Source organism: Chelonoidis abingdonii, chromosome 12 (genome assembly GCF_003597395.2).
Source record: "Chelonoidis abingdonii isolate Lonesome George chromosome 12, CheloAbing_2.0, whole genome shotgun sequence".
NCBI lineage: Eukaryota > Metazoa > Chordata > Testudines > Testudinidae > Chelonoidis > Chelonoidis abingdonii.
In genome coordinates this window covers 4611555-4627086 of record NC_133780.1, presented here as the reverse complement: position 1 = coordinate 4627086, position 15532 = coordinate 4611555, and the positions used below count along the sequence as shown (strand labels likewise).

General features: G+C 55.7%; 1 protein-coding gene across 3 annotated transcripts; it reads right to left on the bottom strand.

Moving 5' to 3' along the window:
• Positions 1-1349: 1349 nt before the first annotated feature.
• Positions 1350-15070, bottom strand: VARS2 (valyl-tRNA synthetase 2, mitochondrial). Of its 3 annotated transcripts, XM_032787842.2 has the most exons (29): positions 14637-15070; positions 14055-14136; positions 13775-13875; positions 13457-13578; positions 13249-13315; positions 12808-12905; positions 12546-12627; positions 12240-12359; positions 12005-12116; positions 11609-11697; positions 10996-11086; positions 10722-10849; positions 10481-10584; positions 10208-10289; positions 9774-9850; positions 9264-9351; positions 8967-9072; positions 8389-8459; positions 8163-8288; positions 7927-8031; positions 7417-7485; positions 7241-7319; positions 6584-6711; positions 6097-6249; positions 5349-5558; positions 4395-4506; positions 3633-3814; positions 2748-2897; positions 1350-2090 (listed from the first exon to the last, which is right to left on the bottom strand). In XM_032787842.2, exons 1-29 carry the CDS (start codon positions 14874-14876, stop codon positions 1986-1988), a joined length of 3279 nt encoding a protein of 1092 aa, XP_032643733.1. In that variant the 5' UTR covers positions 14877-15070; the 3' UTR covers positions 1350-1985. The 3 variants fall into 3 exon arrangements, with proteins under 3 accessions (XP_032643733.1, XP_074927665.1, XP_032643734.1); XM_075071564.1 differs by lacking the exons at positions 1350-2090; positions 3633-3814 and having other exon boundaries at positions 2805-2897; XM_032787843.2 differs by lacking the exons at positions 1350-2090; positions 2748-2897; positions 3633-3814 and having other exon boundaries at positions 4398-4506; positions 5345-5558.
• Between the last annotated feature and the right edge of the window lie 462 nt (positions 15071-15532).

Genomic DNA, 15532 nt, shown 5'->3' with positions numbered 1-15532 from the left:
AGCCCCCTGCTCCACGCACACTGTAGCCTGCAGGTCTAGGCACAAAAACGGCCATACTGGGTCAGAGCAAAGGTCCGTCTAGCCCAGTGTCCTGTCTGCTGACAGGGCCAATGCCAGGTGCCCTAGAGAAAATGAACAGAACAGTAAGCAGCAAGTGATCCATCACGTTGCCCATCCCCAGCTCTGGCAAACGGACGCCAGGGACACCATCTCTGCCCATCCTGGCTAATAGCCATTGATGGACCTATCCTCCATGAACTTATCTAGTTCTTTTTTGAACCCTGTTATAGTCTTGGCCTTCACAACAACTCTGGCAAAGAGTTCCACAGGTTGACTGGGCGATGTGTGAAGAAATACTTCCTTTTGTTTGTTTTAAACCTGCCGCCTATAGATTTCATTGGGTGACCCCTGGCTCCAGTGTTCTGTGAAGGAGTAAATAACACATCCTTATTTACTTTCTCCATACCAGTCCTGATTTTATAGACCTCTGTCATATCCCCCCTTAGTCGTTTCTTTTCCAAGCTGAAAAGTCCCAATCTTATCAATTTTGCCTCCTATGGAAGCTGTTCCATACCCCTAATCATTTTTGTTGCCCTTTTCTGAACCTTTTCCAATTCCTATGCATCTTTTTTGAAATGCGGTGACCACATCTGCCTGCAGTATTCAAGATGTGGGAGCACCATGGATTTATATAGGGGCAATACGATAGAGGCATTTGCTAGTCAGGCATCCGTGTAAGTTAAGGCAGACCAGCCATGAACCAATGCACCTCAAGGCCTGTCAGACAATAGCTTAGCTCAATGAATCAAGGCATAAGACCCAAAACGCCTTAGCATAAGCAGCGGTTGGGAGAGGCAGGCATGACGACCATTGATGATGATGATGATGATGATGATGAGGAGGAAGAGGAAGAGGAAGAGGAAGAGGAAGAGGAAGATAAAGGCTAACATTTCAGGTTGTTCTGCCAGACCGGTGTGAGTAGATAGATCCTCAGCCGCACATTCTGTCTTATCTTGAGCTGGAATGTTTGTCACTTGGAGACGTGTGTTAAAACGATTCCAGATACAGAAGGTTTTTTTTCTAAGTGTGAATGTTCCACCCCTGGACGCCAGGGTTCCCAAGTGAACAGCAATTCTACTGATCCAGGGCCCATCTTGGACCAAGAACCTTCCAGGGCCTGATCTTGGACCAAGAACCTACCAAACTTCAGAGTGTTAAATGGGAATTCCTAAGTCCTCAATATAATACATACACAATCAGGAGCCCAGTGACAACCACAACACACACACACACACAGGCTTGTGTCTTCAGGCGATGCTATAAAAGCAGCTCAGACATCACAGAGCAGGTTAGTTCCCCACCAGTTTTAATGGATGACCCAACTTCCCCACAGACCCGGTGGCTCATTTTCCCAGAAGCCCGTGGGGCCCTGCCTTGTTTCCATAAAAACCAGCGCCATTAGAGATGAACAGGCTATAGGTCTGTGACATCTGCCCACCAGGATGCGCCTGCTTTGACAAACAGAAGCTGGTTCTGGGGTGGATCCTGAGGGAAATCCAAGCCCAGAGGCCGTTCAGTCTGAATTGCCCTCATGGTTGGGGAGGGGGAGGCAGCGCAGAGCCTGAGGGTCACGGCACCCCCTAGAGGTAAGTGAGCCCTGCCCTGAGATTAGAGGGGGACAAGGGATGTGCCATGCACCCAGACAGGGCAGTTTCCTTTGTCCCTCAGAAATTGGCTTGTTTGCGCTATCCGTGGCGCGACTGTGACCCTTGATGGCCAAGGGAGAGCAGTCTGCACCTGCGGTCTGGTGCTTTGCACTCACAGTCCTGCTCTGCAGCACGAGTGACCCCTTGCAGCTGGCCCCCTACAGGCCTTCAAGACTCAGTCACATTGATCCTCAGCATTAGAGTCCAGCCTGCGGCCTCCCGATCGCCTGGATCCCTTCCACATCCAGCAGCGATGGATCCAGTTTGCCCAGAGGTGACTCACTGATCAGCAGCTGATGGAGACGTTCCCAACCCTGCTGCCATGCGGCTGAAGTTCTCCAGGGCCTGATTCAGCTGCATCAGCTCAGTCCGGAGAGAGGAAATCTACCAGGGGGAGGGAGATGGGAATCCAGATCTGATCAACGTAGTCACGTCCTCCATCACCGACATGCCCCCCCGCCCCCAACCCCCCAACCCTACATCCCCCCACCTCCAAATTCACCTGTCACTGGGGTCGTTTACTCCGACACACAACACCCACCCACCCGCGCTGGCCCAAGCCCCTCTCTCTCATACATACAAAAGAAAAACGTTTGCCCAAGAAATTTTGAAAATTCAAAAATGGCTTTTCTTGGCCTTTTTGCCTGGTTTAAAAATCAAATGTGTTAGTTTCTCCTTTCCTAAGATCTGTCTCAAGTGGTTTCTTTTTTTTACATCTGAGTCAGTTGAAATCACAGGGTGGGGATAAAAAAAATTTGACTGGAAATATTTAAAAACAAAAATGGTTAAAAAAAAAAAAAAAAAAAAAAAGAAGAAGAGGTGACTTTTGAAACTCGGGAAAAACAAAGATAATCAAAATTTTCAGGAAAAAAGTTTTGCTTTAAAAATTCCCCCTCGGCCCCCAAATATTCACGAGATAATAAAATAATGATCAGAAAGGTGAAAATGTGAATGTAGGAAAAGGGCTTTCCCCCCATTGAATAAATATTTTACAAGCATTTCAACCAGACATAAACCCCACCAGCCACTGCCACCCATCACCTTCTGCTGACACTCTGCCTGGGCGCTTGGTGAGACGTTCTCCTGGTAGCCAGATGCTTGGGTCTGTGCCATGAGCACCGAGAGCTGCTGCTCCAGCTTTTTCTTACGGGATGCTAGCCTGGTGAGCTCTACCTGGGGGTCAACCAGCCCCTGGGATTGTCAGGAAAGGATGGTAAAAAATGGCCAGGTGAAGAATAATACAAGTATTAAGTGTGTGCGATCATGTTACCCTCTAGAGGTGACACTGGGTGTAACAGACCCTTCTAGGGATAGGACAGACACCCTGGTTAAATGTGTGACCATATCATCCTCTAGGGGTGACAGTGGGTATAGCATCCTGCTGCCAACACCACAGCTTAGTGGTGTGGGGAGAGGAGCCCTTTAGCCGAAGGGCTTGAGGATGAGTTTTCAGGTCCCAGGTTCAATCCTGGAGTATGTCCTATTGTGACAATACAGACACAGTCCCGCTCCGGAAATAATTTTCCCAAGGGATGTGGTGCAACCTCAAGCCAAGAGCCTAGTTAACCCTCTAGGCAATGGGAACTGGAGCCTGAGTCGTCTCCTCTCTGGGTCCCCATCAGGACATTCTTGACCAGCTTAGAGCCTTCTCCCCAATTGGCCCCGATCTCTGAACACTGCTCCCCTGTCTCCTCTAACCCATCTCCAAACGCAAGGTCCCAGGGACCAGTCTAGCCTGGGATCCTTCCCTGGCCTCAGCCACCCCAGATCAGAGCCACAGGCCCATCTAGCCCAGTATCCCGCCTGCTGCAATGGCCAGAGGAAGCCATAACCTCCCCCATAATGCACCTCACTGAACAACACTATCCAGTGTTCTTCCCGAATCCCCACCTGCCCTGATGTCTGATGTTTGCATCTGGCTCTTACCTGAAGGTCCAGATAGACCTCAGTGTGGTTCTTCACTCTTCCCTGCACCCAGCCCACAGGAGGCTCCGCCCCCTTGGAGGAGGGGCAAAGCTCCAGAGAGCCAGCCAGGGACAGGGTTTGCAGGGGCTCTCTGTACTCCTGGTACACCCTGTGGGCAGCTGGCTCTGAGCACATCAGGTAGGCTGTAGGGACAGAGTGAGAGAGAGCGCGCCCATAAGCCAATGGGACAGGGCAGCCCTCCCAGGGCATGCTGGGAATTGTAGTACTGATTGGCCATCCCCACCACGTTGCAGGGACCAAACAGGGGAAGAGCCAGATTGATGGCCAATGTGGTAAGGCCGCCCTCCCACTGTAAGCTGGGGAACTGCAGTCTCCCCCAGTGCGGCACAGCTCCCATCTTACCCATATGGGGCAACCACACAGGATAAGGCTAGAACCAATGGCGCAAAGGTTCCCCCTCCCAGTGCATTCTGGGAACTGTAGTCCCCCACAGGCCACACCTATCACATCAGGTAGACATGATGGCGCTAGTGCCACTGTGGCAGCCAATGGGATGAGGCTGCTCTCCCAGTGCATGCTGGGAATTGCAGTCCCCAATGGGCTGCACCCTCCCATGTCCTGTAAGGACAAGGCAATTTAGCTGGGTTCCTAAACACACAGGCCAGGTGGCACTAACCAGTGCCTGTCTTTGGCAAGCTCAGCACAGAGGCCATGGGGCATGAACTCTCTCCTGCCCCTACGGCCAGGGATCCCTCTGCTCACCAGGCGGCCGGGCTCTCGTCAGCCGATAGGTCGCCCTCAGGGCGCGCACCGCCCGCACCACTTCCTGCGCCAGCAGGAAGTCATCCTCCTCCGCGGGGCGACACCAATGGGCCTGCAGCGAAGAGAAGGGAATTCAGTGGTTTCCGACCGGCCCCACCAGGAAGCAGCGCTGCCTAAGGCTGCTTCCCCCAGGTCCTACTGGAGTCCAGGGCTGTCTGTTCATGAGCAATCCTAAACAACAACCCAGCACCTCTCACCCCCAAAGCGCTCTCTCCTGTTATTAAAGTCCAGGAGTTTATGGTCAACCCTACAGCAACAACCCAGCCTTGGCTCCTACTTCTATGGATCTACACGTGCTTGGCAACTTTACAATAACCAACCAGGGCCAGCTCATACCTCTGTGGATCTACTGAGAGTAAATATCAAGTGTTACACGCAACCCTACAAAACCAAACCAGTGTTTTGCCCCCACGCCTAAACTCCAACCTCTTTGTACCTATTGCTAGCAAAGCCCAGGGTGTATTATCAACCCTCCAGTAACAACCTCCCCACCTCCTACCACCATCTCTGTCAATCTACTGCTAGCAAAGACCATGGGTTTATAATCAAAGCTACAGTAACAAACCAGTGACCTCTCACTTGTGATGCTGTTGTTAATTATTGTGTTACGGTAATATAGAAAAGTCCCAGCTGAGATCAGGGCCCCGTTGTGCCGGGCACTGAACAGACACACAGCGAGAGACAGTCCCTGCCCCACAGAGCTCATTGTCTACCAGACGAGGGAAGACTTATTAATTATTATTCCTATTTCACAGAGGCCCAGAAAGGTTCAGTGACTTGCCCATAATGACACAGGCACGCAGTGGCAGGGCTGGGAACTTAACTCATCCCGGAGGTCCCAATCCCCTCTCCACTGAGCCACCCCTTCCCGTTCAGCACCCCAAGCTCACCCACCAGCTTCCCAGCACTAGGGTATCCGGCCACGCAGATGCTGGGAGGAGAGTCCCCATCCGGCTTAGGGAGCCGTTGCCACAGCTCCTCCGTCAGGTAGGGCATGAAGGGCGAGAGGAGGCGCAGGCCCAGGTCGGCGCAGCTGAGGAGCGTCTGGCGGGTCTGTAGGATCCGGGATTGATCCCTGCTCTGCAACACAGGCTTCACCGACTCCTGCCAAGGGAGGGAGAGGCCATATACCAGGGTGATGATAGGTTGTGTTGGATGGATGGGTTAGTTACATTCAGTTAGATAGGTTGGGCTGGGTTGGACATGATGGGTTGGACACTGGGTGGTTGGACATGATGGGTTGAGCTGTGTGGACGGACGGTTGGATGGATGGTTGGATGCTATGGGTTAGGCCGGATTGGAGGGACGGTTGGATGGATATGACGGGTTGGACAAACGGTTGGATGGATGCGACGGTTGGGCTGGATACGCTGGGTTCGGTATGTTAGAAAGTTGGGTGGAAGACTGGATGATGAGTTGGAAGGATAAACAAAGGAGGGTTGGAGATGGGACCAAGACACTGGGACATCTCATTTGGTATCCCCCCACCTCCCGGGTCTAGCTGTACCCCTCAATCCTGATCCACAGGCCCCCCAGACCCCTCAATCCTGATCTGCTTCTTCTTGAGCATATATTTTTATAAACAGGCAGAAACGGGCTAGGGCAGGATTCCCACCCAGGCCAGAGGAGAACTGACACTCACCAAGTAGACGTCGCAGAAGTTGTGCAGCCAGAAGTGGTGGATGGTGGATGTGACCAAATGCAACTCGTACTCCCCGAACCGCTGACTGCAGTCCGCTGCAGTGTGGTAGAGACGACTAAGGATCCATCGGTCCATGGGGGAGCTGGGGCAGACCTGGTGGGGATGGAGGATTGACTAGTTACAGAAATCTCTGGGGCTCATTGCTGCCTTCCTGCAACACCACTCAAGCCCAGAAAAGGGCACCACATAGACCCAGTATTTCCCCACCTCCCTGCCATACACCTTGTCCCCAGCAGAGCATGTCAGATACATCCATGTTCACTCATTATACTACCCCCTGCAATACCACATGTGCCCAGCAGAAGGAGCCATTGATACCCAGTGCCCCCTCCTCCCGATTATATTGCCCCCTGCAGTTCCACCCACAGCCAGCAGAGGAAACCAATGCTGTTCATAACTCCTCCCCACCCCCGAAACACCCCATTACCTCCTCCGGGGTCTGTGGGGCAAACCCCTCTCCCAGGGCCCCCAGAGTGAATCGGATGGCGTTCCACACCTTGTTGCAGAAGTGCCGGGAGCTCAGCACCATGGCCACGTCCAGGTTAATGTCGTCCCCTGGAGGCAATGTAGAGAAATGGGGAAAGGTCCCGATCCCAGCTCTTGAGCCAGCCAGTGCCCTGCCCTGGGCCTGGATCAGAGCTTGGGGCCTTTCCCCTCTAAGGGGCACAGGCCCCATGTCCCTTTCCCTGAGCAACCCAGTGCCCTGCCCTGGATCAGAGCCAGCACCCCCCAGAGGGGAAAAGGTCCCATGTCCCATTCCCTGCACCCCTGAGCCAGCCAGTCCCCGACCCTGGGGTTGGATCAGAGCCTGTGCCCCCTAGAGGTGAAAGGCCCCATGTCCCTTTCCCTGAGCAACCCAGTGCCCTGCCCTGGATCAGAGCCAGCACCCCCCAGAGGGGAAAAGGTCCCATGTCCCATTCCCTGCACCCCTGAGCCAGCCAGTCCCCGACCCTGGGGTTGGATCAGAGCCTGTGCCCCCTAGAGGTGAAAGGCCCCATGTCCCTTTCCCTGAGCAAGCCAGTTCCCCCACCCGAGGCAGGGTCAGAGCTAGCGCCCCCTAGAGGGGAAAGGCACCTGCTCTCACCTTGGACCCGATGGGAGCACAGCGCGAATCTCAGGGCGTCGGTGCCGCATTCAGGGATCCCCTGGGGGAAGTCTCGTCTCTGGAATGGAAGAGTAATGATATGAAAGGGAGGAGCTGAAAGAAGGGAATGGGGGAGGGGGGTCAGTGGGGCAGGACCAGGGAGGTGAAGGACCCACCTGTCCCTCCATAGCGATGGCCGCCTCTCGGGGGTCCAGATTCCCATCTCGCAGCCTCCCCTGCAAATCCTGCAACGAGGAGGGAACCTTATCATGGGCAGGCATGACGGGGAGGGATGTGTTTTTGTAGGGTCTCCTGGAGGGGTGCCTGGAACTCGCAGTTTGTGTTGTTTGGGGTTGTTTTTTGGTTTTTTTTTGGAATGGTAGGGTTTCACTGGGGTGGCAAGGAGAGATATGCAGGGGCCAGTTATTGTAGGGTCTCTCTTGGTATGGCAGGGGGGAAAAGGGATGGGTGGGTGGGAGGAGTGCAGGGCCCTGTTTCTCATTGCAGGGTCTCTCTGGGGGTGGGATGCTGGGTCCAGTTGGTTATAGTAAGGTGTCTCGGGGTGTGGGGGGAAAAGATGCAAGGCCCTGTTGGTTATTGTAGGGTCTCTCTGGGGCTATGCTGGAACGCAGCAGGGGCCAGTTTGTCACTGTAGGGTCTCTCAGGGAGGTAGGAGGGTCCAGTACCTGCAGAGAAGCCCCATGAATGACGTCCAGTGGGTCTACGACATTCCCCAGAGATTTACTCATCTTCCGGCCATGAGCATCACGTACCAGGGAGTGCAGGAAAACCTGGAAAGAGAGAACCACAGATCCTATCATCTGAGCCCTGGGTCCCTCCACCACAGCTCTGCCAGCGCCCCTCAATCCCAACTCACAGCCCCCCTGTTATCTCAGCCCAGGGCTCCCACTGCCTCACGCACCTGGGAGAACGGCAGCTCTCCAGTCAGCTGCACCCCCAGCATCACCATCCGAGCCACCCAGAAGAAGAGTAGGTCACTGCCTGTCTCCAAGAGGCTGTTGGGATAGAATTCCTGGAGGTCTCCAACCTGTGGTAGAGGAAGAGAAGAAGTGAGTCAACCCTGAGCAGGCAATGGGCCCATCCAGCCCGGCATCCCACCTGTCCCCTTTGCTTTCTGTGTTGCTCACCTTACGGGGCCAGCCCAGCGCCGCGAAGGGGAAGAGAGCAGAAGAGAACCAGGTATCCAGGACATCAGCATCTGGAGACACAAATAGAGTATTGGCCGATGAGCCGCTTGGTAGATTAGCAAAGGAGGCAGCATGCTGAGGACCCTACAATAAACGACTTCCACAGGATTGGGTATTTTCCTTTATCTCTGCATGGTCTCGCCTGCCTCCCTTAGGGGAGGGCACTACCCCAATTTCCCTGGGTCTGAAACAAGTGGGGGTCACTACAAGAAGCAACTCCGGGGTTATTTGCCCTCAGGAGCACCCCCAAAATTACAGGGCATTCCCCCCGATTCCAGAATGGGGACACCAAGGCCTGCTCTGGCGTAAGCCAAGTATTCTGGGTAACAGCCTATGCAAATAGTTGAAATTGTGTGTATTCCACTTCAGCCACCAAAAGTAGGTCCTGAAGAAGACAGGGGTGAAAAGTGAGTGCACGGTGGGAGTGAGAAGCTCTGGGGCGTTGCCCCATTTGTTACTTGAGGCTTTACTCCCTCCTTTCTTGCCGGAGTCACCCCCTAGAAGCTCTCTCTCTTCACCTCTCACCAGCTCCACTTCCTCTTCTGGTTTCTTCAAAATCCCTGATGCTTTTCTGCGGGCTTCCGCCTCTGTCCTGCCCACTACCCACAATGCATCACTTCCATCCTGTTAATAAACAGGTGACGAGATGCAAGTTAGCGAGCTAAAGTGCCCCCTATGGAGTAGCCAGGAGCTCCCCCAACAGCCAGCGTCCCTGCCCCACTCCCCTCAGTGCCCCCTGCTGGGAGAGGCTGGGGCTGGCATAGCCAGGAGCTCCCCCCACAGCCAACAACATTTCAGATAAGCAAACAGCTCACCTTGCCTAAGTCACATGACCCTGAGATAGAGACCTGATAGGCTGGAATCTGATGGCCCCACCACAGCTGTCGGGAAATGCACCAATCGCTACAATACAGCAAAGAATAAAGCCAATAAGATTATTTCATTTAATGCCAGTTCCCCAGTTAGCCACAAGGGGCAATAGAGAGCCATTCCAGATTGAGCTAAGGAGCCAGCTTTCCCTTTGCATTGTTGACATGCCAGTTTGTCATTGTAGGGTTGTTCACAAACTAGGCAAAAATTGATCCTGCTCCAGAAAGGAGAGGGGTGGAGCCTGGGATTCAGGACTCCTGGGTTCTATCCCAGGATTGGGAGGGGAGATGGGGAGGCTGAGATTCAGGATTCCTGGGTTCTCTCCCCACTCTGGGAGAGGAATGGGGTCTAGTGGGTTACAGCAGGTAGGGCTGGACACCAGGACTCCTGGGTTCTATCTGCAGCTCTGGAGGTGGAGGAGGGTCTAATGATAGAGTGGGGCAGAACTCCCCTACCTGATGTTGGACAGCCACGTCCTCCAGTTCTTCTCATGAAATTCCGGGGTGAGTTTCAGACGCCCTGACTCCACAGCCTGAGGGGCGAGACAGAGACTGATGAGCTAACCTGTCTTGGACAGCAGAACCTCCAAGAGGGCAGACAGACCAAGCTGCACTACAGACCCCAGAACTAGGGAAGTTCTCAGGAAAGAACTCGTATCCCACTACTGCCATCAAACACCACCAGGAGATTCTTGTGTAAGTTCCATCCAGAGCAAGATTAAACTCTTACAGCCTATGCTTCAAGGATTTGTGCAGTCCAAGATGGAGGCACCATCACAGCTTAAATCAAGGTCAGGTGAACTAGTGGTTAAAGCAGCAGAGGGTTGGGAGTCAGGACTCCCTGTGCTGAGTGGTAGCCATGCGGGAGCTGCCATTAGGGGATCCCTCACCTCCAGGGCTCTCTGGGCCATTCCCTCACACCGGAGAAACCACTGGCTTTTCAGCAGGTTCTCAACCACGTCCCCGGAGCGACTGTGGGATGAAAAAAGAGAAACAGATTTATTTGTAATATCCTGGAACTTCCTACCCACTCCCTGCAGCACGGCGTCCCCTAGCGCCACACTGGGGTATTGGGGCTAACACTGACAGCATGGGGAGAGCGCCTCCTACTGAACCCCCTTCACTCCCCAGCACCATCCTCCATCGGCAAGGGGGGGTACTACCTGCAGAGGGGCAGCGCCATGGCATGATCCTTCATACCCCGGTACAGGCCTCTCTCCTTCAAGGCAGACACCACCTTCTCGCGAGCCACAAAGCGATTCAGGCCCTACGAAAGAACAGAGCAGTAGGAGTAAAACAGAGGGGCTGCGGGTTGGGATTGAGGGGCACAAGCGGAGCTGAAACAAGGGAGTCCAGGGCTGGGACAGCAGGGGGCTGTGTGTCAGGACTGAGGAGGGTCATTACCTGGAGCCAGTCTCCACACTCAGCTGTCATGGCCCCATCCTCCCCGATCACAGAGACCAGGGGCAGCCCATGGTGCTTGCCCAGCTCGTAGTCAGCATGGCTGTGTGCCGGCGTCACCTTCACAGCTCCTGCAGTGGGCGTGGTGGAGAGGAAAGAACCTCTGAGACCTGGATCCCACTGCTGACACCAACTGGATCCCACCACACCAATACAGCCACCATCCAACCAGTGCCAAACTCGGACACATGACAGGGCTGAGGGGCCTGGTGCTTACCTGTGCCCAGGTCTCGCTCCACTAGGGGGTCCGTGATGATGGCCAGGAGGCGCCCAGTGAATGGGTGCCGGAGCTGCTTGCCATGCAGATGCTGTCAAAATAAAAAAGGAGAATCGAAGCCAAGATCCATTATTCCCCGACACTTCCAGTGACCCCCCACTTTAAACTCCAAGGATACCCCACCCCCCAACTCCATGGCAATGACCCTCTCTTCTCCTCCAGAGAGCCCGCCCTGATCCCAGAGACGCCAGTCTCCATGACGATGAACTTCATCTCCATAGTGATGACTCTGCCTTCCTCCCCATGAGACCACAGCCCCTTCTCCACAGCCATGAGCCCCCTTCTCCCCACAAAGAGACCACGCCCCTATCTCTCAGGAGACACCAGTCTGTCTCCATGGAGATGACAGTTCACCTTTCCGTCCATGAGACCCAATCCCTGTCGCCATGGCGAGGACGCCGCCTTCCCCCAAAACCCCGCCCCCTTCTCCAAGGAGACAACTTATTCTCCTTTGCCCCAAAGTGGCTCCACCCTGTCTCCATGGAGATGACCTCTCACCTGTGAGACACCCTGCCCCCTTCATCCCAGACATGCCCGCCTCTCTGCCCCTTACCGTGAACCGTGGGTCGTCGGGATGGACGGCCACAGCCACGTCCCCGAGCATCGTCTCCGGGCGGGTGGTAGCCACAGGGAGCTCCTCGTCTTCCCCGACATAGAGACAGGGCAAGGGAGAGACAGAAAGAGGGTGACCTTATGGGGCTGGATTTTTACCATGAAAAAAAACAAAAAACCACCTCTGGGGCGGGGCCGCTGGGGAAGAGTCACACAGCAACACAGCACAGGGATCGCTCACCCAGCGCTGAAATGCAGCCATCTCTGGGGTGGTGCAGCTGGGGAACAGCCCCACAGCATGTGGACTGCTCACCCAGCACTGAGATGCAGCCACCTCTGGGGTGGGGTAGCCGGAGAACACCCGCCGTCCCCACCGGTACTGAGCTTGGGAACTCACCCTCCTGCCCATCCACTTTGTAGGCAAAGGTGAACATCAATCCAAAGGGCACCGGGGCCGGGCAACCGGGCACAGGGAGCACAGTCCGACCCCGGAGCTGCCGGGTCTCCACCTGCCAGGGAGAGACCGTGTCACGAGACTTGAGGGGGGACCATACTGCTCTCCTCCAACTACAGACCTCCAAGACACAGCCCACCCCCAATCCCTCGTGCTGCCCCCCAGACCATGCACTCACCTCCATGTCAGAGATGGCAGAGCGCAGGGCGCACGACCAGTTCACCAGGCGCCGCTCGCGGTACACCAGCCCGTCCTCGTGCAATCGCACAAATGCCTCTGCCACAGCCGCTGAGAACCCCTGTGTGGGTGAAGGGAATGGCATTTGCTTGGGCATGTTCCAGGACGAACCAGAGAGACCCCACTCCCCTCCCAGAGCTGGGGAGGGAACCCAGGAGTCCTGACCCCCAGCCAGCTGTGCTCTGACCACTACATCCCATGAGTCTTGGATCATGAACAGTCGCATCTTTGCACATCAGATACTCACAGCATCCATGGTGAAGCAGGCTCGGTCCCAATCCAGAGATGCCCCCAGAGCCTGGAGCTGTCGGAAAATCTCATCCCCTTTCCTGATCAGAGAAAGAGACATTGATTTACAGCACTGACTGCCAAGGGACAGTGCCAGCCCCCTCCCTGCAGCACAGCACCCCCTACTAAGCCCCTGTCTCGCTCTCTGAAGCCCAGCATCTCTTATTGCCCCCGCAAAGCCCAGCACTGACTCAGGCTGGTGATGCCACAGCTGCACTCACTCCTCTTTCCATTTCCAGACTTCGGCCAGGAATTGCTCTCGTGTCAGGTCCTGCCGCAGGGCGCCCTGCTCCTTCCAGAGCTTGCGCTCCACCACCGCCTGCCGGGGGAGAAGGGAGAGTGAACAGAGAGAGGGACACACACACACACACACACACACCCCCCACAAGACTGCCCAGCTGTCTTACCCCAGAGGTGGCTGCATTTCAGCACCATGCACAGTGTTGATTCCCTCCAGCACACACCCACTATAGCCCAGCCTACACTTAGAATTTCAGCTGACCTAGCTCCATCACTCAGGGGTGGAAAAATCCCATGCCCCGGAGCCCTGTAGCTCTGCCGACCTGACCCCTCACGCCGGCAGATTAATGCTTCCATTGCCCTCTCTGTGGCTACTCTCCGGCAGTGTATATGCACCCGGACCCTTTCCCCTCTGGTCTCACCTGAGTGGCGATTCCTGCATGATCCGATCCCGGCACCCACAATACCTGGCAGCCCTGCATCCTGTGCCTGCAACACAAGTAGGAGAACCACCAGCTGGGCCTTGTGTGCCACAACCCATCCCACCCCCGAGCCAGCCAGTCCTTTGCCCCGGGGCCAGAGGGGAAAGGCCCCACAGCCCATTCTCCACTCCTCCGAGCCCCTACTCACCATCGCACCAGCGAGTCCTCGATGGCTACCATGAGGGCATGGCCCAGGTGCAGGGACCCTGTGACGTTGGGCGGGGGGATGCAGAGGGAGAAGGTTTCTGGTTTCCTATGGGGCTGCTGGCTCTGAGACACAGAGAGAGGATGTTTTAACCAGCACAGCCCCCCCTATTGCACCGCTGGGGACAGCACTATGAGGGGGGAGCGCCCCCTGCTGAGCCCCCTGCCCTGCTCCCCACAGCACAGCGCCCCCTAGTGCAGCTTTGAGCCCTATCACCACCCATGTCAAGGGTGGGACTCTGATTCCGTGGGATGTTTTTACCTGATACTCAGGTTTGAAGAATCCTTCCTTCTCCCACCATGCGTACCACGCGGCTTCCACGTAGCGGGGGCTGTAAGCAGCTGGCAGGGGCACGGAAGTGTCTAGGGAGAGACCCAGCACACGGTTAGCCACGAACAGAGAGGCCCCTAACAAAGTCTCTATAGGGGTGGGGGCAGCGCCTGGCCTAGGGATTGGAGAGACGCAGCGAGGCTATGGACGGATGGACCCTGCACAGAACGCTCTCATGCCAGCTGTGAGGGGTTACATTTTCCCATCATACCTTTCTTCTGACCGGCAGCTGTTGGGATGTCATACAGAACCACGTCTTTCGGAGCCCACGCCTTAGCCTGCCCCTGAGGTACCTCGGGAAAAACACAAACACACCCAGGAGGATGCTGGGATATGAACCAGGCTCCATACTGGGGACGATTGCATAGATCTGGCTTTGCCATGCTACAGAACAACAGATATTTAATCTGTGTCATTTATCATAGAGAAGACTGGGGTGGGATCGCACTGAACTGAAATGCAGCCACCTCTGGGGTGGGGCAGCTAGGTAACAGCCCCCAGTAACATGGGACAGGGATTGACCTTGTAGCACTGAAATGCAGCCGCCTCTGGGGTGCAGCTGCTAGGCGAAAACAGTCCACAGCAACGCTGTACAGGGATTGCTCTTGCGGTGCTGAAATGGAGCCACTTCTGGGGTGGGGCAGCAGCATAGAGAGCGCACAGCAACTCTGCAAAGCAGGGTCACAGAAAAGGAAAAATAAGGTCCTCCCTTGGAGTTAAAAGGGGCTATTTAGTTTCACCAAAGACAAGGCATTGGGGTCAGCACTGACAGCCAGGAGAGAGCACCCCCTACCTCTTGCCTCCGGGCCACTCCGGCTTCAATAGACTCCAGCCTCTCACGCTGCCTTCTCCGTTTCTCTGCCTTGTTCTTGAGGTGGGTCATTTTCTGCCCCAGCCCCTCGGGGTCAGATTTGCTAGCCTGGGAGGACGTTCTCCTCCTGCAAGGGATGTGCCTGGGCCCAGCCTGAAGCAGCAGCTGGCGGAGGGAGCTCAGAGTCCGCCCAGTGCCGGATCCAATCCAGGTTCGTGCCATGTTTGGGGGTGGGTGATTCTGATTGCCAGCTGGATAAAGGAGGAGTCCCCGTCTCCTGGCAGCTCACACCCTATACCAATGCCGGCACAGGGGTGGCATGATGCTGGGGAAGAGACAAGACTTGAGACACAGGGACTGGAGCTATCTGCCTCCAGTGGCCTGGATCCCCACTCCCCTCCCGAGCTGGGGAGAGAACCCAGAAATCCTGGCTCCAAGCCCCCCTGCTCTAACCACTGGACCCTACTCCCTTCCCCTAGCTGGGGAGAGAACCCAGGAATCCTGGCTCCCAGCCCCCCTGCTCTAACCCACCAGACCCCACACCCTTCCCCAAGCTGGGGAGAGAACCCAGAAATCCTGGCTCCCAGCCCCCCTGCTCTAACTCACCAGACCCCACCCCGCTCCCCAAGCTGGGGAGACAACCCGGGAATCCTGGCTCCCAGGCCCCCTGCTGTAACCCACCGGACCCCACTCCCCTCCCCGAGCTGGGGAGAGAACCCAGGAGTCCTGGCTCCCAGGCCCCCTGCTGTAACCCACCGGACCCCACTCCCCTCCCCGAGCTGGGGAGAGAACCCAGGAGTCCTAGCTCCCAGGCCCCCTGCTGTAACCCACCGGACCCCACTCCCCTCCCCGAGCTGGGGAGAGAACCCAGGAGTCCT

Coding starts and splice junctions, on each gene's coding strand:
- VARS2 (XM_032787842.2), bottom strand. CDS start 14,876: ATGGCACGAACCTGGATTGGATCCGGCACTGGGCGGACTCTGAGCTCC. Junction 5,559..6,096: donor ACTTCTGCGACGTCTACTTG/GTGAGTGTCAGT, acceptor CTCCCTTGGCAG/GAGTCGGTGAAGCCTGTGTT. Junction 2,091..2,747: donor AGGCAGAGTGTCAGCAGAAG/GTGATGGGTGGC, acceptor TCCCCCTGGTAG/ATTTCCTCTCTCCGGACTGA.